This window comes from Ambystoma mexicanum, chromosome 12 (genome assembly GCF_040938575.1).
Source record: "Ambystoma mexicanum isolate Mex_15411 chromosome 12, UKY_AmexF1_1, whole genome shotgun sequence".
NCBI lineage: Eukaryota > Metazoa > Chordata > Amphibia > Caudata > Ambystomatidae > Ambystoma > Ambystoma mexicanum.
The window spans coordinates 187,080,441-187,097,088 of NC_090936.1; the positions used below are offsets into that span (position 1 = coordinate 187,080,441).

Below are 16,648 nucleotides of genomic sequence, written 5' to 3' on the forward strand. Positions count from 1 at the left end.
GTTCCCCTCTGTCTTCCCCTTCCTTGTCTTGTCACGCCTAGAAACACTTGTGTACAGGCACGTTATAAATTACTTATCATATCATATCACCAGCTGACGTTGAGGGCAAAATCAGTTTGCTTTTTTTATTGCCTGCTGAATAAGCTGCAAAAGCAAGTGAGAGCTGATTGTCTGCCACAGTTTGCTTAATATGGCTCCAGGGGGTCGGGCACTCAGGAGAGTAGATGGAATACCCATTGGCAGAAGGATTCTTGGTTGGGGCCATCTATTCTTTTTCAGCTGTAGACACACCTTGTCTGCATCCTCTCAACCTCTCCATCACTGTGAAGGGATAGTATAGCAGCAGAGGCCTGCAATCGTGTATTCTGCCTGAATCATGGAGAGGGATTGTGTTACCTTAGAGCAGGGGTCTGTAACCTCTGGCTCTCCAGATTGGTAGGACCGCCACTCCGATGATCCTTCACTATTGACAATGCTTTCTAGGGTTGATGAGAATTGTAGTCCACAACAGCTGGAGATACAAAGTTTGCAGACCCCTGCCGTAGAGCATGTCTCCTGGACAGTCTACAGAAACCTTAGAGGGGTACATTGTTAGAACTAGAGCATGGCCCCAGGATGGCTAGGCACAAAACGAAATTGTTTGCATGTTTCTTGTCACCGGGTTACATGCAGCAGGGTAGTGTGCTGCACAGGTGCTCCAATACTCAATGTTGAATTGCAGCTCTCCACGGCACACCACGCAGTGTACCCTCATTGAGACCCCCCCACCCCCACTGCCACTCCATCGTGAGGTGTAACAGGTTTGCCCAGTTTTTAATGGAGGCATGAAGGCACTTACACGGGTGGAACCTGTTGCAGACTGACCAATGAACATACAATCTGACTTTTGATAAAGGCCAAGACTCGCAGTTTCACATGTTATTTGTGTGAGGGTAAACCACGCATATTTAAACTCAACTGCATGTCATTCTAGCATAAGTGATGTTCTTTGCACCCGCACCATCTTGGGGAGAAGGAAGGCCAGCATCGCCTGGCCTGTGGATCCAGGGCGCAGAACAGGTACTGAAGCTAAACTGGTGCATCTACAGAGCAAACTAGGCAGTGCTAGGCAGTCTTGTACATGGCAGGATGCATTGGCTATGAGAGTCAGTGTAGACGATGTGGGCACAAAATAACTGGTGTCCTCCACCAAGTGTCCCATACAATCGGAGGAACATTTGCTGAACTGGATACAAGAGATCTTGCTAACAAACCTTGTGGGACTTGGTGGAATAAACAACTTCCACTGCAAACACAGAGTTCTCTCCGACAAACCCAGAGGGAATTGATGGAATAAACACCTGCCACTACAGAGTTCTCACTAACAAACACAGTGGGACTTGATGGAATAAACACCTTCCACTGCAAACACAGAGTTCTCACTAACAAACCCAGAGGGAATTGATGGAATAAACACCTGCCACTACAGAGTTCTCTCTAACAAACCCAGTGGGGCTTGACGGAATAAACACCTGCCACTGCAAACACAGAGTTCTCTCTAACAATCCCAGTGAGAATTGATGGAATAAACACCTGCCACTGCATACACAGAGTTCTCTCTGACAAACCCAGTGGGACTTGATGAAATAAACAACTGCCACTGCAAACAGAGTTCTCTCTAACAAACCCAGTGGGACTTGATGGAATAAACACCTGCCACTGCAAACGCAGAGTTCTCTCTAACAAACCGAGTGGGACTTGATGGAATAAACACCTTTGACTGCAAACACAGAGTTCTCTCTAACAAACCCAGTGGGAATTGATGGAATAAACACCTTTGACTGCATACACAGAGTTCTCTCTAACAAACCCAGTGGGACTTGATGGAATAAACACCTGCCACTGCAAACGCAGATTTCTCCATAACAAACCCAGTGAGCTTGATGGAATAAACACCTTCCACTGCAAACGCAGAGTTCTCCCTAACAAACCCTTGGAATAACCACCTTCCACTGCAAACGCAGAGTTCTCTCTAACAAACCCAGTGGGACTTGATGGAATAAACACCTGCCACTGCAAACGCAGAGTTCTCCCTAACAAACCCAGTGGGACTTGATGGAATAAACACCTTCCACTGCAAACGCAGAGTTCTCTCTAACAAACCCAGTGGGACTTGATGGAATAAACACCTACCACAGGGACTTGATGGAATAAATACCTGCCACTGCAAACACAGAGTTCTCTCTAACAAACCCAGTGGGACCTGATGGAATAAACGCCTGCCACTGCAAACACAGAGTTCTCTCTAACAAACCCAGTGGGACCTGATGGAATAAACGCCTGCCACTGCAAATGCAGATTTCTCTCTAACAAACCCAGTGGGACCTGGTGGAATAAACACCTACCATAGGGACTTGATGGAATAAACACCTGGCACTGCAAACACAGAGTTCTCTCTAAAAGACCCAGTGGGACTTGATGGAATAAACACCTGCCACTGCAAACCCAGAGTTCTCTCTAACAAACCCAGTGGGACCTGATGGAATAAACGCCTGCCACTGCAAACACAGAGTTCTCTCTAACAAACCCAGTGGGACCTGATGGAATAAACGCCTGCCACTGCAAATGCAGATTTCTATCTAACAAACCCAGTGGGACTTGGTGGAATAAACACCTACCATAGGGACTTGATGGAATAAACACCTGGCACTGCAAACACAGAGTTCTCTCTAAAAGACCCAGTGGGACTTGATGGAATAAACACCTGCCACTGCAAACCCAGAGTTCTCTCTAACAAACCCAGTGGGACTCGATGGAATAAACACATGCCACTGCAAACACAGAGTTCTCTCTAAAAGACCCAGTGGGACTTGATGGAATAAACACCTGGCACTGCAAACGCAGAGTTCTCTCTAACAAACCCAGTGGGACTTGATGGAATAAACACCTGCCACTGCAAACACAGAGTTCTCTCTAAAAGACCCAGTGGGACTTGATGGAATAAACACCTGCCACTGCAAACACACCAACATAGAGTTACGTGATCAATCAATCAAGTCTTCCATAAGAACCTACCTCAGTGTTTTGCTCAGAATCGCAACAATAGCATTTGGAAGTGGAAGAAGACAGTCTGGAAAGCCTTCAAAAGAAGTTCGACCCACCATGATGAAATTCTTCTTGCCTAATGGAAATCAAAAATGATATACAGGTTTAGGTCATCTACAGAAGGAACAACCTAAAGTCCATATTTAACATTATATAATATTCAACATTTAAAAGTCACACAGTTTGTCCTAGGATGTGGCCAAACGATGGCATTATTGCATTGTGTCGATCGGAATTCCCATTTTAGAATATATTTATGAAGTTAGAAATGGCATTTACATTTGCAAAATCTAGTGCATTTATGAACATCCACTGCCACATCATAATATCAAGTTTTTATTTATTTTTTTTAAATATTTTTGCCAGGAAAATTTGAATCGCCATTGCCCGCAGTGTGGCTTGTTGCGAGTTGAAGAGAGGCTCTGCCTTTTTTGCTCCGTGTGAACGCTGCATTTTTCATTACAATGTTGGAAGTTATCAAGTCCGCCTTCATAAACACTGCGTATGCGCGCAGCGCTGCACGATGTGCTCGCAGTGTGTCCTGTGTCCTGTGAGCAGTGAGCGGGCGCGTGGGCGCTACTTACCTACGAGGGTAAACTTTCACTTTATTGTTCTGGACTAAACTGCTTCTAGGGGTTGTTACCCACCCTTACTGGGCATTTTTGCCGAATACATTGTGTTGGAAAAGCCATCCTCTTCTTTCAACGTAATCTTTATTGGAAGCGGCTGCACCTGTGGGGCTTGACCCTTTGAACAGTGGCGCATGCTATAACCAAGGAAGCAGCATCATTCATCAATCATTAACAGGGAAGTCATTTGGGGGTCGCCAGAGGTCACAACTGCGACCTCTGAGGTCTCCATTGCGATCTCTATGGTCTCCCTTGCGACCTCTGAGGTCTACCTTTTTTTTTTGTCATGCAAACTCCTGGGCTGTGGCAAGCAGCATGTGGCTCTTTATTTGTGAAGTGGCTGGCTTGCTTGTTCAGGCCCCTTAAAAAAAATAAGAAAAATAAGATCAGGAGTGCCACAGGTCTAACACTTTCAGCACTGACCCTAAATAAGAAAGAATAGGAATACCAAATAATGTGTCTTTCTGAAATTCTATACAATTGCTAGACTCATTAAAGGTTTATTTCAGGCACACTTCGGGAGGTGAGTCACTGATTTAGTCTGTTCTTAAACGCCTCAACTCAGCCTTTCATCCTTCTGAGGTAGATAAATGAGTACCAACACAGGTTAGGTGATAACGGGTGTATATTTTTTCTATATAAAGCGCTTAAGTGTCAGTGCTATATAATAACACATCATTATTATTTGGTCTTCGATGTCTGCTTGCATTCACAGTAATTTGGTAATATGGGCCTATACACACTGATCTGGATGATACATATGGCGATCCATTCTTGTATGAAATGTACATCACATTATAGTGATATTGTAACCATATTTTTCGTAGTGTAAAATGCTATGTAATGCCACTTCCTGTTTTGTCAACGGTTGAAAGGTTGTGCTCCATCGCTTCCCACGATATAACTTTGGGGTGGGGTCAAATGACATCACTTCCTGTGATATCATGGGGGTGGGGGGTCAAGGGTTGTGTGATGCCACTTCCTGTTTTGTCAACGGTTGAAAGGTTGTGCTCCATCGCTTCCCACGATATCACTTTGGGGTGGGGTCAAATGACATCACTTCCTGTGATATCATCGGGGTGGGGGGTCAAGGGTCGTGTGATGTCACTTCCGCTACAGCTGGCATTTTAGTGAAATGACGTTCCTGATCATTAGGTTTGTCTGTGACTGTGGGGCAAGTCCCTTTGAGCAGACATCCTCTCTTTATAATTGTTGTAATTGAACAAACTACTCTTGGCAACTTACACGACGTGTTTGTATCTGTGAGGGAAGATCCATTTTTGGAAGCGGCTGTGCCTGTGGGGCATGACCCTTTGAGCAGCCGTTCATGGTCTAACCAAGGAAGCACTATTATTTGCAATTCATAAGGTGCGCTTGTGACTGTGGTGCAAGTCCCTTTGAACTGACACCCTTTCTTTACCATTGCTTTGGCTGAACAAACTTAAAGACACAAGGTGCGACTGGCACCGTGGGCTGCTGATCAGCTGATTATTGCTCTTAATTGCTTAAGTTGGTGCAAGTGAACACTCCACATCTACGTTGCTGCTCGGGACTGGTCTGGGCGTTGTTAACATGTACTGAGCGCCCATGTCTTCGTCTGGTATACTCTAAAATCAGGCATGCCTAACAATCTTAAGACATCAAGTGCCTTCCTAGTACCAAAATCAACACCGTTAGATCTTCACCGGCAAATGTTTTAAAACAGAAAATGTCTAACCAGCCTTTGGTCAACCTCGAAAAGAAAATGTGTGCGAGGGATATTCGTGACTTTTGAAAACCTGCAACTATTATTTCCCCGGTTATTGTGGTACCAAGTGTTTAAATGATGAGTAGTATACCACTAACATCAGTTGATAACATGGAGCCACTCAATGTTTCCATCACTGATACACAGCTGATCTCAGCTGAGGGGGTGTTGATGCCAATACCACCTTTACCCATAGAGGCATCTAAAGTCACTTCCTCGCCTATTCAAGCATTACAACCCGCTGCCACTTGAAATTCATCCCGGGGTGAGGCTCCATCCTGGCATCCTAACCTGGTGTCTGCTCATTCTATTAAGCAAATTGATGATAGTATTGACTTTGATGGAAATTTTTCTTCCATTGCTTCTTCTTCCTTGTCATGTCCCAATGCTAATAGCCTGTATCAGTCTCCCAGTTTATTTCCCAATTCTGTTCAGTCTGTTCACTCGCTTTCAGCAAAGTCTCCCATGATACGTTCTATTCCGCAAAGCACGAGAGAAGTCAATTTACATAATACCTCACGAGTTGTACCATCTCCATCTGTCTTGCTTGATATAGCACTCAGTGCGATGAACATGACCATAGTTACCTTAACTGAGTTGGTCAAGTCACTGGAATGAAAATTAACTGAGCAAGCAAGACAAACAGATCAACTTGAGGCATGGTTGTGTGAATTCATCAATGACAAGAATGACAGTGCTACATTGTATGCCCAGAAAAATTGGTTTGATCGAGGCCCTTTATTACTTTCCAAAAATGGTACAAATCCATTTAGAACCATTGAATCCAATCGAACTGTTGTGCCTGAAATTGGGCGGATAATTGGTATAGATACGGTGGATAATGACGTGTGTGAGTTGAGTCAGCATGTTACACCTTGTTGTGAGAATGATTGTCCTAAAGTAGATTCTAGTCCTCCTGACAGGCCTTTACCTAGTGACATTGAGCCAATACTCAATGCAGGTATTGCAGTACTTGGCACGGCTGATGAGGCTGACCGGACTTTATCTAATACATGTATTGCATCACCGGGTATTGTTGAGGGGCCTGACCCTCATTGTACCTTGAATAAAGACCAAGCGAAACTAAAGGTTCCTTACAAACTGTTAAATTCTCACAATAGTGGGGAAAAATGTGAAGTTGTCCTTCGAACGAAAAAGAAATCTAAAAACCAAAAGGGTTTGTCAAGAAGAATTAGAACTAACATTACACAGCTAATTAAAAACTTAGTTCCTAAAGACAAGGGGCCGTCTGATAGCTGGGTGGTCACTCTTCAACTCCAGCTGGTCTCTTCTAAACTACAGCTAAATTAAAAAAGTTGACACTGACAGTTCCATTAAGATCATTAATGTGGAGGACTATCCCTCATTAAATGACCACGTAGCCTCAATTTTTTAACATAAAACGACTGAGGTGTCCGGAACTACTTCCCAAACCAGTTCTTCAGATACATTTTACCAACCAAAACTGCAAAGAGAGTCACCCTTCCTCCCAACATACAGGTCGGAACTCAATTCTCTGCTTTGGCTGATGTCGGAGAGCAAATTGAGAAATCAATTAAACAATATGCCCTATTACAGCAAAATATTTCAGAGTCTGCATTAGTTCAGCATCAAGTGCCATTAAAACATGCTGACCTCGACATAAGACCTTTTACAAGTGATGTAGGGAAATCTTCATTAGGCTTGGTCGAAACTCATATAGTCAATGATCACAGTAAGACGGGGCACAGAGTTAAGGTCTTATAATTATGAAGTCGAGAAAATGGCTTCTCAAAACTGCGCACGCACAGTATGCCAGGTAGGGGACCCTGTAGTACGAGGGAGTGATGCCTCGATCATATGCAGATGGAAACTTTCTTGTCATTCAGAGGCACCGAATTATAACCACTTAACAACACTTCAAAATAAGGGTCCGACAGGACAACCTATCATTCACACACTTGAGTCTAAAATGATGCAGCCTCCAAGTAACATGCTGCAATATTTAGTCAGCATGCACATGGAAGAACAGATTTCCAAGGCGGTTGAGAATTATTTAAAACAGAATCTAGTTGCAAAACTGCCCATTGCAAAAATGGAAACTTAGTCAGAAATGCTTTCTGGCAGGCTCGCATGGAAATATTTGCCCTTGGGTTTGTGCTGGCCCATGATCCTGTCATTATGGATTCTAATGTTGACCAAATCATGGGTAGCTTGGCAAATCCATCTGTGCCAGTACAGCAAAGTGTATCCGTGCATGTGAAACGAGATTGCACTGAAAAAGCCTCACACACTGAGTCACGTGGAAGATCAGTTGGGCCCAATTCATAACTCATAGGGAAAACAAACTCACATCGTATTTCCCTAATCAGCAGGAATTCGTGTGGGTTTTCACATCTTTTGGGCCCCAGTGCTTCCTTTCTTTCAGATCATGATACCATCATCTTGCTGGCTATTGATAAAACCAACGTGGGAGGATCACACCATCATATTACACCCTGCCAAATCATTTGCTCGAGGTCGTCCTTCTTCTGGCCTCATTATTGCGATCAAAAACCATAAGTACGACATTGGTCACCAGGGGGCGCACGGATGACCAACTTACCCGTGTGAGCTCCGTCCTCAGGGGTCCATAAAGTGACCTGAGCCCCCACATTATGACCAACCCCTGAAACCATAGCACAGAAACGTGCAACTGAAGACCCCCCCACCATTCTGGAAGAAAGTCTGACGAAAATCGGACAACGGAAGCCGGAGAAAACATCGTCTGAACTTTCCAGCGGACAAACGGAGGTGCGCAGGGAAAGGCAAAGCACAAGTGGTCTAACGAGGAAGACTTGAAGGCAGGCCCCCTGGGCTTATTGCGGCCCGAAGAGCTGTTCTGAGACCCGCCGCCCCCCGCGTATCCGCTCGAGTACACAGAGCTGAAGCCCAGCTGCTGTTGAGCGCGGAAGCCCAGCTGCTGTAGAGCATGGAAGCCTGCAGCGACCCTCCCGAGCCCCCCCCTGTGTGCCTTCCCTCAGAAGAGCTGCCGGACTATGAACAGGTGCTCGCCTGTGTCAGAGGTGGGTGACACATCCCCGGCAGTGCAGTACACGCAGCAAAAGCAGCTGCTCAGTCCGTGTTGTTTAGAGGCTCTGGTGCTTGTGACCCGCCGATCGGACACCACCTGTGGCATATGAGGCTGCGGTACAGGAGCTATATTATACGCCGCCCACCAGGAGCAAGCTGCACAAAGTGGGGCCAGGGCACGCAAAACCCAGGCCCTCGACACCTCTCCCCCCCGCTCCCTCGAGGAAAGTGAGACGCGGAGCACCATCCACCTCTAAATCAGCTCACTCATCTGCTTGAGTGCTCCCCACACAGGGAGACTCCAACGCACCCTACAACACCGCTGGCCCCCAGGAGGGAAAGGTGGGCTCCACACCCCAAGCACACATACAGATGAGCAATACGCAGGGGAGGAAAAGGACCACCTCCTCAAAGACTGGAAAGTCACCCTTCCAACAAGACTCTAAAAAGCAGCAGAAATCCACCAGAGTGGACCACAAGACATTCTAAATCAAAGTACGGGCCGAAGGCCCAAAGCCACCTCAAACCCCTCGCTGCTGACAGATACATAGACTGTGACTCCTGGGACCCCTGCCCTGAACCCCTGGGACGGGCACAGCAAGAACCGCCATGACGGAGGAACTCCCTCGGGAAGGTCCAGGCTAGGAATAACCTCAGTGGCACTGTAGACCCACAGAGGGCCTTCATACCAGCCCCCCACCCACACCGTAGACCGCACAGCACCCCAACGAACAGGGATTATCTTGGAGCCATCGAATCAATCAGTGGCACAGAGGGTAAGTCCCCCAAAACAGGGGCGTGTGCCTCCTCTGACCCAAGGATCGCCTTATGAACCTAAAGAGCAAGCTAGCCAGGTACGCCTATGTTCCATCTCCCCGGCTCTTGATTACAAAGTCATATGTCAACAGACACCTCGGAAACGGGAGCAGCTGCCACCAAAGGCGATATCACCACCCTTTAAAACGAAATAAAGAGCTTGGGAACCAACCTAGGCAGCAAGATTGACAAGATCACTCAGAGAATGGACAACATTGAGGAGAGGCTGGAAGGTGTTGAGAATAATCAAGCCTCGATTGACACCCTTGAAACCGAAATGGACCTGAGGATACGAAATATCAAGAAGAGGGAAGAAGAGATACGCCTGAAGTAGGACGATTTAGAAAACAGAGAAAGTAGAAACAACCTACGCTTTTTTGGAATACCGGAACAGGAAGGAGAAACGGAGGAAGACCTCAAAAAAACAATACACAATATCATCAAAATTCTAACAGCAGATGAAGACATCGATGAGCCAAAAACTGAATGAAAACACAGAGCGGGAGGACCGCCTGGCGGCCCAAAAAATGAAAATGGAAAATAAAGACTCACTACACGGACCAACAAGTCAAAATTGACAACTTAAGATCCCAATGCAATTTTTTCCAAGAAATCGGTGTCACATACGCCTTCCATATGGGAACAATCGATGAAGAGTCCCCCCCCCTTGAAGTAAGGGGGACTCTTCATCGATTGTTCCCGATTATTATTGTTATTGTTAAGTTTATAGATGTTTGGGGGGAGGAGGGGGATAGAAAGGGGGCCCAAATTACAAAATGGAGGTAATAACGAAACGGACCGTGAGATAACGGTCCCCTCAGGTGGTCCGACATTGGACTCAATATTTCTATCTGGTCCAATCCAGACGCCACCAGAAAAGATGAAAGCCCACACCGACGCACCAAGACACGAATAAAAGATACAGAGGGCAAGAGGCATCATGTTGGATACCCCAAAGGGGAGGGAGGGGGAGGGACGGTGCAAACACCAAAGTTCAAGGCGGCCACAAACGCTTACCAGAACATTGCTACTACCTCGACGCCCGATGACAAGAGAAGGGACCGGAAGAACATAAAAAGGAAACACATACAGAATAGATAACTGTGAAATGATAAGTGGCAGGCTAGGTAAAATTAAAATTGGCACTCTAAATGTCAAGGGACTCAACTCCCCCACCAAAAGGTCACTAGTCTGCAGAGAATTCAATATACTCTTTGTGCAAGAAACCAGATACAAAATTGGAGAAGAAAGAAGGGTCCTCTATGCTGAAATGGGCACTGAACATTGAAGCTCTGCACCAATCAAGAAAGCTGGGGTCGGAATCCTGACCGATAAACTGCTCCGATTTGAATTTATGAAAACCTGGTCAGATGTAAGCAGTAGGACTCTCGTGCTGGTCGGCAAGCTACAAAGCACTATTACCACGCTTGCATCAGTATACGCCCCAACTCTGGGCAGTCCAGGTTCTTACAACATATAGTCCCTAAAATCATGCTTGAAGCGGAAAGGCGAAGTTATCATAGGAGGCGATCTTAATATGTGGATAGACCCAGCACTGGACAGACAAGCCGGAAACCCGACAGCCCCGACTCCACCGGACGCCGGTCGCACACAAGTAATAGAAATGATAGATGCCTATAAACTTAAAGACGCATGGCGTCATATGAACCCCCAGCAAGCAGGCTTCACATTTTACTCAGCGCCACATGCCACATATACTAGAATTGATTACATCCACCTTACCCCGGATCTACTTGCGGCAATGTCAATATCAAAAATAACGCCTATAACGTGGTCAGAACACAACATGGTCACAGTCACTCTCAACTGACTGGAGCTTCCACATAGAAGCTCGAAATGGCTCTGCAACAAAACGCTTTGGAAAGATCCGATATTCCGAGATCAACTCAAGGAGGACATTGTTAAGCGACTTCAATTCAGCAATCCCACTAAGTCAGTGCCTCGTCTGGGACGCCCAAGGGAAGCCCTTATTTATATATTTTTATGACAAGTTATACTCTGGATGATAAACCCTTATATAACGCCCCTCTCTTAGAATCCCCCTGACCCCACTGAGTCAAGAAGTAGGTTTGTTTTGCAAATTGAAAATGTTTATTTGAAAAAATAAACAATAAATATATATCACACTTTTATAATAAATTAATATTTGATATCACACTTAGACATATAACAGTGAGTGATCAATGGATGATGTTATACTAGCACACTGGTTTAATTACTTAGGAGTAGTATAGAGGATAAGGTAGCTGAGAATGCTTTATATGGTACAAGGAAATGCAAGGTGGAAAAGAAGCAACACAGGAATACACTTGATATGATTTCAGCAAAACATAATATAATCACTTTCCCCCTTTTGGCAATTCACCCCCCTCCCCCTCTATGCAATGTAAGGAGGTGGAAGTAACACACAGAGTCTTCAGGAATACAATCACAGTACAATACAAATTCAGTTCCCCCCTAGCAAGCTTAGAGAAACAGGGATGATTTTAAACACAGGCAAAGTACTTTAAAGGTGGTATGCAAAGAAGGGAAAAATATGCTAAAAATGATTTTAATTCCCTCTAGAGGTTCAGGGTGAGTAAGAGATACTTTAAATCAGTTCAGGCCAGCCCTATCAATGATTCAGGGCTGGTTACCAGGTTGAAAACGGAATTCCGTAATGGAAGCAAAAGACAAATATTTTTACACGTGGCTGAAATGAAACAAAATGTCAAAGCGAGGCAATTTAGTCGCGTGCGTCGAGCGCAATTACGAAGGAACTATAAGTTATAGTCGGTTTATAGCTTGTTGGAAAGCTTAGAATCTCAGCTTTAAAATAAAAGTTAAATCTTGCTTCTATTACAAACGGTTCAAGAGATACGGGCAATTCTGTGAAGGTAGATTCACAAAATAAAAGTAAAGCTCAGAATGACAGATGCCAGTTTTGCAGCTTTGAATCAACAGGAGGGGCACTATTTCTATGATGCAGTTCTCAATAGGTTAAAATAGTTTGAATTAGATTATTTTAAACTAAGAGATTGGTTTTGCACAGTTCTGGCTGAGTACTCACACTATATTTTGGACAGGAATGCAACTTCGTCACTGATCGGGTCAGGATTGGCTACGGTTCTCTCGGTACTGGTTCTGCACACAGTGATCTGGGTCAGCTCTCAGCACTGCACAGCGATCTGGTCTGGGTCTGGTCTCTCTGGATCTCTGGTCTTTCTGGATACAGCACTGCTTTCTGGGTCTGCTACCGGTTCTGGCAAATGTTCTTGGCAAAGAATTCAAACAGCTCACCCGGCTGTTGAATAGTTTGCAAATGAGTTTGAGGCCTGCTGAAAAAGGATTCAGCTTGTGGATTCAGGCCTCTATGCTACAAGTTCTGGAGTCTGGGTTCAAAATTCTGGTCTCTGGAGATTGATGGATTTGAAGTCTGGAGTCTCCGTCAGCGTGCTGCGCAGGAATTCAGTTGAAGGTTGGAAAATGAATGTCCCTGCCTGGGTTCCAGTGGCTCTTTTTATGTCTTTTGAAAATGGGTGTGGATGCTAACTTTCTTTGCCCAACCCACTCACGATTTGATAGGGCAAGGATTTCTCTTTGACCTGATTTGAGAAGGGAACAGTGAGTCAGAGTGATGAGGTAGGTTTATGGGTCAGATGGTCCTTCCCTTGTCAAATTGCACACAAATCTATATTTGATCCAAATACACATTTATCTATGTACCATTTTTCTAATATTATATGTCCAGTTAACATATTTTCTGTAGCACCAAACCATCCGATCCCTGTCTTTGTAAGATGTCGTGTCCACTTTTGACAGAATTCTGCCCTTTTCATCCAGATAACGACCTCTAAACCTTTCCAGATTTTACACAAATGTGCACAAGGGATATGGGTTTCAGATGATAAAGTGTCAGATTTTTAACATGCATACATTTGGAGTAACAACCTTATTTTCCGCTACTACTCCCCAGAACATACCACAGAGTCCTGACACCTCTTAAAATGTGCACAGAAAAATCACAAGAATGATGATATTATTTATATAATTTTTACAAAGCCGCACTATGAATTATCCATCTTTTTAAAATTATGCTCTGGCCCCAAAGGGGTGTGGTTTTCCAAAGCACATGGTGGAATTTCTTGTTTGTCCACTTCCCCCAAGCTCAGCTTGCTCACAGAGGCACTTCTCCTCCCTCTTCTCCCAAGAGGAAGCTATTTTACGACCCCCCAATATAACATTTGCCTGAGCCCAAGACAGTGCTTTGTTCACTTTCCTGCAGTCCACAGGTGCCACTCCCCTAATTCAATCAGAGAGGTGTCATCTCCTTTTGGCAGGGGCAGCAGAATGCAACCGGGCTTGGGAACACAGCTGCTGATCAAGTTTCAACTCCTGTCGGGGGTAGTTGTCAGGCAGAATTCAATCTCTTTAAGCCAGGCTTCAGCTAAATGTCACTTTGGTTCCCAATTTTCTACATTCAAACCAAACTTGCAATTTTTACACATGCAGCTAGAACACTGATTCTAAGTTCAAAACTATGACATTTAAACAATTGCAACCTATGTGACACTCAAAAGTAGGTCACTCATTTATTCTAAACATTTCAATTTTAGTGGCTTTAAACCCAAATTCACTTAAGCTGCTGACATCCCCAGCTATTTTCAATACATACATTAGACAATTACTTCCTTCAAGTCATTTCAGAATATAGTTTTATATTTTATTCACCTCTTAGTAAGTCTTTCTTTGGACTGGTTTGGTTCATTTGTTCAGTTTTACGCAAGTGTCTGGTGGTTTTAAAACGCTGGCTTTCTGGTAGTGGTGAGCACCAGTATTGCACCCATTTTTGACATTACTAACAACAGATTTTGAACAGCACCATATTCCTTAGCACTGATTTCGCTCATGGTGCTTCTGACCCCTCCCGCTCACACTGGTGGGTGGCAGGTCAGGCGACCATTTTGTTGTGCGCAAAGACTGCGCGGTTCTCCAGGATTCTGGCGCAAATGTGGGCTTTTCCGCCCTCTTGGATTTCCTAAGCCCACAGCACCAAGTGTTGCAGCATAATAGTCCAAACGTGGGTCAGGACGCCCAACAATCCCCCTGCCCGACTGCGCTTTAATTTCGAGTCGAGGGGGAGTCGGGTGCAAAGGATGTTTTGATCCATGCGCTTATATGTCCCCATCATCTTCTTCCGATTCCGCACATGGCACAGTTCAGCATCTTTTCCTCCATCCGGTTGGATCGATCGGTTCTCCTCGCCTGTCCTGATGGGAATATTGGGCGGTACCCCGGGCCCCTTGGATCTTTGCTCCCGGTCCCCGGGTCGTTCTCCTTGGTCAGTCTCCATGGTTTCTTCTCTCCTAGGATGATAAAGCAAAGCAGCAATACACATTCCTAGACATTTTTCCACCACTATTAATGGTGTGGCGAACATATACACTTTATACATCCAGATACATTTTGCAGTCTTATTTTAAAAAAACAAGATATAACAGGAAACATTTTCATACCAGAATCATGATATTTTAGAAACTATATGCGGGATATTTTAGGGTTGGAACTGATTTACTCTGGAGCGGCCCCCTCTGGGATTCCAGATGATTCCTCCAGTTGCTGCAGAGGCTGCCTGGGATGGCAACACTTTAGCTGATTTATATGTACCCACTTGTCTTCCCCTTCCGCCAGACTACCTTTGGGGATGCGGATCTTGTATGCAACTGGGGAGACCTTGTCTATAATTTCAAAGGGTCCCTTCCATGTAGGCAAACATTTTTGCTGTTTGGCCTGGTTCCTTTGGAAATTGTATAGATAGACCCGGTCCCCCACCTTATATTCCTTCCTGGTTGTTTTCAAATCGTAATGGGTCTTCATGCTATTAGCTGATCTTTCTAGATTTCGCTGAGCATAGGCAAAAGCATGTTCGAGGTGTTTCCTCAAATTCTCCACATACTCATGAGTTGTGGAGGCATTGATCAACGTCTGCTCTTGGGTTCTGTAGAGCAAATGCTGGGGAAGCACCATCTTGCGTCCAGTCATCAACTCAAATGGTGACATTTTAGTTGCAGATGAAGGGGTAGATCTGATGGCCATTAGGACCGGAGGTTATCGGATATCCCAACTTGGCCCAGAATCTGCCATAAACTTTTTTAATATGCTCACAATGGTCCAGTTGTAGCGTTCCGCTGCCCCAGAAGAAGCTGGCCGGTAAGCAATAAGTAGCTTCCTTTTGACCCCCAGTATCTCCCACATTTTTGTCAATACATCGCTGGTGAAATGGCAACCTCTGTCTGACTCAATCTTTTGAGGTAGACCAAAATGGGGAAAGATGTGGTTAATCATCAGGGCAGCTGCTGTTTCTGCCTTGCAGTTTGGGGCCGGGAGACATTCCACCCACTTGGTAAACAAGCATGTGACCGTCAACATGTACTTGTTTCCTCTAAACGAGCGAATCACAGGGCCTACGAAGTCGATTTGCAAACCTGACCATGGCAGTGTCATCCCCCTCTTTTGGAGAGGCGCACGGTGTGTGAGGGATGATGGCTGAAATTGTGCGCACACCAGACACCCCTTCAAGTATTGGTCGAGGTCCTGCCCCATGTGTGGCCAGTATGCAACCTCTCTTAAGATCTCAAGTGTTGTATGAAACCCCCTATGACCGGCGGTGGCCACATCATGGGCATGACTTAACATCAGGCTTCGGAATGAGGTAGGGACCACCCACTGATCATGGCCGGCCTGGGATTTCCTTACCAACAAACCGTCTTGGATTTGGAACATCTTTGGACATTTCATCAACACTCTAAGATCCTCTTTCCCAATGTAATCGGTATCCATCAGGGGAAAGTTCTCAGGGTCCTCAATGTGTTGGTAAAACTTACCAATTATTGGATCCCCTTTTTGAGCCGTAATCAAATCGGCATCTGGGGTCTCCTTACTCCATTGTGCAGTTGAAAGATCATTGTGAGCATTTGTCTGGGACCTAGTGATAGCAGTGACCTGGATTTCCCCCAACAGGGATGCAATCTCTATTAGATTCCCTTGGATGGCCCCGATTTTGGCCAGCTGATGAGCTAAGTCATTTCCAGTTTTGTCTGGTCCCTCTACTTTGGAATGACCCTTGATCTTTTTCCAGTAGATGGTCATCCCAATCGAGGTGACCAGGTCATCCATGTTTTGGATTAACTTTCCATGTTTCAAGGGTTTGTTATTAGCACAACATGCCTCTGGTTTTCCAATTAACCAGGTGCTCCACGAACCCGTTCCGTACATAATCCAAATCTGTGATTATGACCAGTTCGTGGAGTTGATGTTGGAC

The 16,648-nt window shown here is 45.1% G+C and overlaps 1 protein-coding gene across 1 annotated transcript in view; it reads right to left on the reverse strand.

The window, feature by feature from the left end:
- Window positions 1-16,648, reverse strand: part of LOC138513428 (dihydrofolate reductase-like) — a 427,393-nt gene that overhangs the window by 164,918 nt on the left and 245,827 nt on the right. The window contains exon 4 of the mRNA XM_069628273.1: window positions 3,055-3,160. Coding sequence (XP_069484374.1) covers window positions 3,055-3,160 — 106 coding nt within the window. The remainder of the gene's footprint in view (window positions 1-3,054; window positions 3,161-16,648) is intronic.